This window comes from Buceros rhinoceros, unplaced genomic scaffold (genome assembly GCF_000710305.1).
Source record: "Buceros rhinoceros silvestris isolate BGI_N320 unplaced genomic scaffold, ASM71030v1 scaffold8047, whole genome shotgun sequence".
NCBI lineage: Eukaryota > Metazoa > Chordata > Aves > Bucerotiformes > Bucerotidae > Buceros > Buceros rhinoceros.
The window spans coordinates 1,847-9,473 of NW_010420371.1; the positions used below are offsets into that span (position 1 = coordinate 1,847).

At 41.3% G+C, this 7,627-nt stretch overlaps 1 protein-coding gene across 1 annotated transcript in view; it reads left to right on the plus strand.

Moving 5' to 3' along the window:
* The first annotated feature begins 2,939 nt into the window (after window positions 1-2,939).
* Window positions 2,940-7,627, plus strand: part of RIC3 (RIC3 acetylcholine receptor chaperone) — a 10,313-nt gene continuing 5,625 nt past the window's right edge. The window contains exons 1-3 of the mRNA XM_010139287.1: window positions 2,940-3,155; window positions 4,441-4,519; window positions 6,672-6,765. Coding sequence (XP_010137589.1) covers window positions 2,958-3,155; window positions 4,441-4,519; window positions 6,672-6,765 — 371 coding nt within the window. The 5' untranslated portion in view covers window positions 2,940-2,957. The remainder of the gene's footprint in view (window positions 3,156-4,440; window positions 4,520-6,671; window positions 6,766-7,627) is intronic.

Genomic DNA, 7,627 nt, shown 5'->3' on the forward strand with positions numbered 1-7,627 from the left:
TTAAGGTTCTGGTGCTCCTTTCTTTGGCTGCAGGATGGATTGGGTTCAATTGATCTGACTGATAGAAAAAATCAGCTTTAAAAAAACCACCTTCCCCCAAATTCTTTTCAGTGACATCTGTCTGATGACTGATGTTCATAGCTCTTCTAGCAGAGCCTGCTTTAAGCAGTGGTGTCACAAGCTGACTAATCAGCCACAGTTAAATGCTTAAAATAGGTAACATAAATACTCTTTTCATCCTCGATCTGTAGTAGAAATATTCTTTCCATCATCATGCAGGAGTTCAGAGCACAGCACCTGTCAGTCTGTACCTGGTGCAGCGTGAGCGCGCAGTGTGCTCCTTTGCTGCACCCCAGCACCTTCTGAGGCCGAGGATGTAATACCTCACCTCAGCTGAGCCGTTCCAGATGAGAATTTATGGTCTGTATTTTCAATTTGATGGCAAGAATTTCATTACACCTGCTCTGTAGAGCAAACTTTATTTCACCTGAAGTTATTTTTTTATTGGAAGAATAAATCTTGATTGAACAGTTCAATTCATATCTCTGACATGAGTTGTCCTCTTCAGTGAGCTGATAACTGCAGGTACTTGACAGAAGTTTCAGGGACTCGAAGTAATCATGTCATTCTTGAAGTTAATAAAGTGCTTATTGTAGTCTTGGGGGCAAAATGTCTCTGAATAAAACTCTTAAAGTTTACTACCATTTGTTAGAACTCGGTGTTACCAGAAGGCTTCTTACTGAAACAGACTTTACGCGTGGGAATGGCGCTTTCTGTAATAAAGCCATTTCCAGAGGTCTCTATTAGGAAAAAGTGAGTGTAGCGCTATAGAAGTTAATGTTATCTTTCAGACAGGAAGGGGTTTTTTCACAGAAATTCATGTATATGGAAGAACTCGCTTAAAGAACTTACTGTGAATGCATCGTATTTGTAGCTCACGACATGGACAGGCATTTGAATTTTTTTTTAACAAATCTTTTGGAAAAGAAAAAAAAAAGAGCTGCTAACAGCTTTTTTTATTCTATTTTAGTACATTTAAGTCTAGTGTTCCAAAATATATGCCTTACATTTTGTAAAGCTACTTTCTAAGTTGGTAGTTTAAGAAAAACCTTACAGCTCCATGGCAGTATGTGTACAGCCTGTCTGTGTTCTTACAAACAGTCAAATGGCATCAGCTGTACAAGGAAAGGACAGGACTGTCGAGGTGAACCTCTGCCCGGCTTTGGACCTGTGCCGTGCCCACATCAGTGGCCTGCAGGCGTCCTTCAACAAACGAGCCTTGTGGATAATTGAGATAACTATTCCCTTTAAATTTGTTTTCCCCTTTCTAAATTATTTTCTACTTCCTTCACCTCTCTTTTTTTTTTTATAAAGAATATTTGCATGTGTATAAGATGTTTTACAGAGGCTTATCTACTCTGCTGTTCCACCCCTACCCCGGTGATCCTGCTCGCTACACAGCATCTCACTTGTTTCCACAGTGAGCGGCTGCTGCACGGCGTTCCCGCTGCAGCAGCGGGGGCCCTTGTAAAGATGCTGCGCTCCCCATCACAGACTCCGAATAATGCACTGAAGTGCGTGATAACAGCTTCCTCTCAGTTAAGCCTGAGCTGTCCTGAGCGGGGGCTTGGTCACTGGTGGAGTATGTGGGCAGTTTCACTAGAGCCCTCGGCACTCAAGGAACATATGCCACCACCTACCAGAAAATGTGTTTTTAATAGTAAAACTTCCTAATTTTCTGTGCTCAGGAATTGAGCTGCTTATGTTGGTGTTTCCTAGCAAGAGCAAATGTTAATTTAATCTAATTTTCTCTTGTTCTGCTTCTCATAAAAATATGTTCACCTGCGTGCTCACAGAAGTAAAGGTAGTTATTTTCAGTGCTATTTCAAAGCTGGATTTTGTTTTCTTTCTGCAAGTGCATGCTGCCTGCCCCAGCAGTGGTGAGCAGTGTCCAGGCCACCTGCATGTGCCAGGGAGGGGGAGTTCTGCAGCTGGCGTCAGCGGGGAGCTGCAGCCTGGCCTGGCTGTCCCCGTCTCTGGTTTTCCCTTCCAAAGCTGCCCGCTGCCCCGCTGAGTAGCTGAGTAATTCAGTTCAGTCCTGATCGGTGGAACGGAGTGCCAGTGCAAGGCCAAGCTGGGTATGGAGATAGAAAGCAGGATGACTAAAATAGTGAATTTTGTGGCAAAATCACTGAATCGATGGCAGCAAGAAAAATGTCTGAGCTTAGATTTAGTGAGATTCTAGTGCCTTTCAGTTGAATGGAATTGTCCACAGCACCATTTCAGGCTCTCTGCAGTCTTACTCTAGCACCACGCATCCATTTATGCTCAATCCCCTTTCTTGTTTTAAATTGTCGCTGCCTCTTCCAGGGCTAGAAACCATGCCAAAGACCTTTATCTTCCATTACTCATTTGGTAAAATCAGGTAAAATACTACTACTTATGGCAATATCTGAAAAATCCGTCCTGGGCAAACCCTGCAGTCGTGGATCGGGGTTAGATGGGTAGTGGTTTACACATTAACGTGCCCTTGCATAATGCTGGAAGATCAGGCTCACAGCAGGGTTTCTTTGGGCAGAGAACCACAAGTAAAAGAGTTCAAGTTTTCATCCTGTTAGGCGTGCTGATCCGTAGGTCTTGGGACTCGTACACACCTGCTAAAATCCATGGGGGTTTAACTGCCTTGCCAGCTTTATCTCTTCTTACAATCAAAGGAGTAATCGTGCCTGCCTAACTCCTAGCGCTGCATAGAGTAAGTGACTGGGGATTGAGTTTACAGACTTGGTACTTACAGTCCAACCAGTTACTTTATTCATTGATGGTGCATTTCAAAGTAGAAAAAGAGGTCAGCCACACCTGCTGCAGATGAGGCTTCATGTAAAGGGATGAGAAGTGATAGAAGGAAAATAATCGCTGTGTGGTTTTTTGCAGGGAAGCTTGGTCGCTTTCCACCGAGGATGCAATACCAGGCTGGTCCCGACAGCCGAGCTGCCCCTCATTTTCCAAGGTCTCACCTTGCTGAAGCGGTTGCCAAAGCCAAGGCAGGTGGAAGCGGTGGTGGAAGTACTGGTGGTACTGGAAGAGGTCTCGTGGGTCAGATTATCCCTATATATGGATTTGGCATCTTCTTATATATTCTGTACATTTTATTTAAGGTAAGATGAAAAATCAGGGAAATAACGACTAAAAACCCTCAAAACAGAAATTATCATCTCATTTTTACACATTCCATTTTAGCCTTCCAAAAAAAAAAAAAAAAAAACTTTCCGCTCGCCTTTTGACAGGGAAATAACGACTAAAAACCCTCAAAACAGAAATTATCATCTCATTTTTACACATTCCATTTTAGCCTTCCAAAAAAAAAAAAAAAAAAGCTTCTGCTCGACCTTTGACTGGTGGTTGAAAGGTTGGTGTATGCTGTGGATTTTGCTGTTGCAAAGACCATAGCTGAGAATGCAGGGATGGGTTGCTGTGATCCTGTATTGGCCCCTGACCTCTTGCAATTTTTTTAAGGATTTTTTTTTCCCATGGAAAATACCTAAAACAATTTGTGACTACATATTATAGATACTGCATATGTGACATACTGTGTTATGCATTTGAAGGGGGAGAGCGGAGTGCAGTTCTTGCAGCACATTGTTGGAGAAAGGGAGTTTATAAGGTTGTATTGATCACGCTGGAACCACCCCAGCTGAGGAACTGGTTGAAAAGCAGTTTAAAAAAGCACAGCCCAAATTCCCCTCAGGTGTTTCGTAAGTGATTTGAACTTCTCATAGCTTTTTGTTACGCACACATGATTTGCATGGAGGTGGTGACGGTCAGCTGTGTGGGAGAAGTGGACTTGTGGAAATGCTTTTTCGCTGGAGTGGGGGCTGAATCCAGACTGAGCAGTGTCCAAACAGTTGAGCCTGCTCTGGACAGAGGCAAGAACAAAGTGAATTGAGTGAACTGATCAAACGCAGAGACGACAAAAGAAACAGAAGCCTGCAGCTTCTGTGTAGAGCCAGCAAGCGTCTTTGCTGCAGGCGCAGACTTGGTAGGGAATAACGGCAGAAAGAGTTGCAAGAGGGACAAGTGGGGTCACATGTAGTTCCTTCAGAACCCGTCCTGTATTTCACAGTAATTGTCCAATGTGATTTTTTCATCATGAAGAATTTTTCCGCAGAAGAATGGAACAGATAAATATTCTAAAATGAAGCAGTTATTTTTTATGAGTTATGTTTTCATCATGCTTAAAAATATCATTTGTTCCAAACATCTTTTGGGAGTTTTCAGCTGACAAGTTCTCCCAGGCATCTTTCATGGTTATCTGGTTTTGGTGCTGGGCATACATTCCTGTCTGGCATATTTTAGTTTTCTATCCTTTCTTCTGTTTCCTTTGGGGCTTACATACTACTATCACTGTAACTCATGGAAGGGTCATCTTTTTTCACTCATCAGCTGGCTTCCAAGGGAAAAACTACTGCTGGAGAGCGGAAATGCCCTACTGCTGCACCTGGAAACATGAAGAGGAAAATCAGTGAGTATGGCTTCTGAGGTGTATCTGTGAGCTGTTGTCTGTGTAGAGGCATGGTCCAACCTGGTTCTAAAAGTTTTGGGCACGCTGTAAAGCTGCTGTTCCCCTTGTAAAGAGTGTGCCAGATGCTTCTCTGTTGGAATGAGCAGGAGTTAAAGCGAATTACTGTGCCGCCACTTTCAAATCTCATTCAGCTAATGAGGCTCCGCAGTAGTAGCCTGATCCCAGGCCCTCCTGGAAGCAATGGCTTTTCATGAAGTTCACGGAATTAACTGTATGGATTTGCTGAAAGGCTATGTAGCTAATGATTCAAGATGAATAATAGGATGTCCGTCTGTAGTTATTCCATAATCCGTAATGTTCTAGTAATAGTATATAAGGATATTATTAAAAGCCAGCTTCATTTTTTTGACTTTCTGAAATCTTAACCATCACCAGGCACTTCCCTACTTTTTCTCTTCCTTTTTTGCAATGCTCAAAGTTTTCAAGAGTGCAATAAAGTAACTAAATAATATTCTGAAATGTTATTTTGATTTTATCTAAACATAGGTGGGATAGATTCAACTGTTCGTAGACATTATTAGATAATTTAATAGGGTTTCTGTTGAAGATTGGATGAGCAGTTACCATAGCAGTATTGAAATGTGCTGTGTTTGGCTGGCTGAATTGTAACAGAAAAGAAGAGTACTTAGAGCTTTATAGAAAATGTTAGAAGAAAGGTATTTCTCTTAACATGGCTGTAATTATCTTGACATTAATGCTTATATTAGGAATACCCAATGTACTCAGTGCTGTAGATTGTATTTTCAGGACACTTGTACTGCATTGTGCCTGGCAATTTATTAGCAATGGTAGCTGTATTTTTTTTCTAATGCTTGGTAAGAGAAACTAACTTTGCAGTACGTTAAACATTTACTGTCATTATAAACCAAAGAATTAGTGATGAAAATTATTGTGCCTTTTTCTAGAGCTCTTTCTTTGTATTGGTAAAGCATTCATGCAAGCTGTAGAAGAGCTGGGGACAAGTCACTGGAGTGGGAACCTAGAGACTTGAGTCACCATTTACACAGTGACTTGGAGAGAGTAACATCCTTTGCCGGTTTCCCTTGCCCTGTTTTTAAAGTCTCTCTCAGACATGCAAAAGGATAACATCGGCGGTACATTAAGTAATGACATTTTCTGCAGAACAGAGATCTTTCCAAAAGCAGGCTGCTTGTGGATAGCTTTCTCCATCCCTACAGCGTTGGAATTCCACTGTGCCTTCGTGCTGCCTAAATGGCTGCCTGTAGCAGCTGATTCTGATTATTTAATAAACCAGGCTGGTTTCATTTTGTTCTGCAGTGGGGAACAATAAAGTCTCAGCTATAGGATTTTGAGCATGACCTGCAAAAGCCAAACAAGAAGCTCGAGCATTGTTGTTGACATCCGTGCTGTTGCATCTTTGGTGTTAACGCTTTCAGCTAATTTAAAGCCCATATGGGTGTTCCTGCATGTATGCCCATATGTCTACTGTTGTACTGTGGACTCTTTTTTTTTTTAAACTGCAACTGTGGAAATCCCGTGCTTTGCTCCCCAGACAGACTCCGTGTGGCTCGCTGCTCCTCATGCCGGTCAGCCTGGCAGACAGTCAGCGCTCACTGCCTGCCCTGGACACCCGTGCAGGGTCAGAAGCCATCAAGCCCATGAACTTTATTCTCTTTGGTAAAGATGAGGTTTCTCAAACCTTGAACTCATTAGAAGATGCTCAGGTGACCTTTTGTCTCTGTTTCCAAGGACTTAACAGGGAAATTCTGTGAGAACTATTAATTCTGCAGTAGCTAGTAAACCACTGTGGTTTCCTTAGGAAAAACCAAAATACGGTATTTTCTGTTCCCTCACTTTAATCTCCAGGGCATTTGCAGTGGCCCGTTTCCTCTGCTCGTTGGGAGGCTCCTCAGCAGCCTTTGGAAGAAGGTGCTTTCTGTGTGTCCTATTATCATTGGCAATAGTCTTCACCTTCTAATACCAGGAGGAGCGGGTAGAACTTTTTAAGCTGCACGTTTTAGTTCCCCATAACAGGTTTGGTTTGCTACAGCATATGCTACCTGTGATAATGGACAGGGGCACATTTTCAAAGCTCCTACGGACAGTTCTTGGGATTGTGTTTGTTTTACAGCTGACTATGAGCTCACTCAACTTCAGGAAAAACTGAGAGAGACAGAAGAAGCTATGGAAAAATTAATCAGCAGAGTGGGACCTAACTGTGACAGGTATGTTTCAAATTACAGTGGTTTAGAGAGAGATTCTGTTCTGATTGGAAATTAAACTTTCTTAGAGTGACTATATTAAAATAGCATTTTTATTACTACCTCAAATTGTAGAAATTTGATTTTACACATCGCACTTTTTGTTCTTTAGTTTTTCTCTTTTCATCATCTACATCTAAAATAAAGAGTTTTTTCCAATTTCATTTTCCTTAAATAGAAAAGCACCGTCCCCTCCCCTTCTCCTTTGTACAGTTTGTTATTTGGAAGATAATGACAGGTATGTGTAAACAGGAAATAAAACATCCACATTTAAAGTATATAAAACAACCTGTCTTATGTGACCAAAACAATACTCTGAATTATTCCCAAGAGACCCATTTGTTCTATGCTATTTTCCAGTTCTATTGATTATTTTTCTAAATAGAAGTGCTATTATAATCTATGTAAATGTCTGTTAGATTATCCATAAAATACTTAAGGACAGAATTGTATAATAATCTGATTTCATAACTTAGTTCCACCCTGTAACCAGTAAATCCAAGCACTTGCTTCTAAATATAAAAGCAGAAAAAGAGTAGTAAAATCAGGTTTTTAAAATTTATTATGATGTTTATGAATGTGTGCTATAAATCTGAGATCGCTCTTCTACCTTATAAAGAAACACTGGAAAGAAGCCTGTGTTTTCCATCAGGAGTGTAACAACACATCCGTAGGAGAATGCCTAACTGCAGTGCTTGAAAATTTAAATACCATGAATATTAAGGTGATATTTGCAAGCAAAAAAGATAACCGTGCAGGGTGCAATGCTTGTTATCTTTGTCTGGAGCAGTCACTGCCTGCTTTAACCCATTCTGGGGAACCGCTC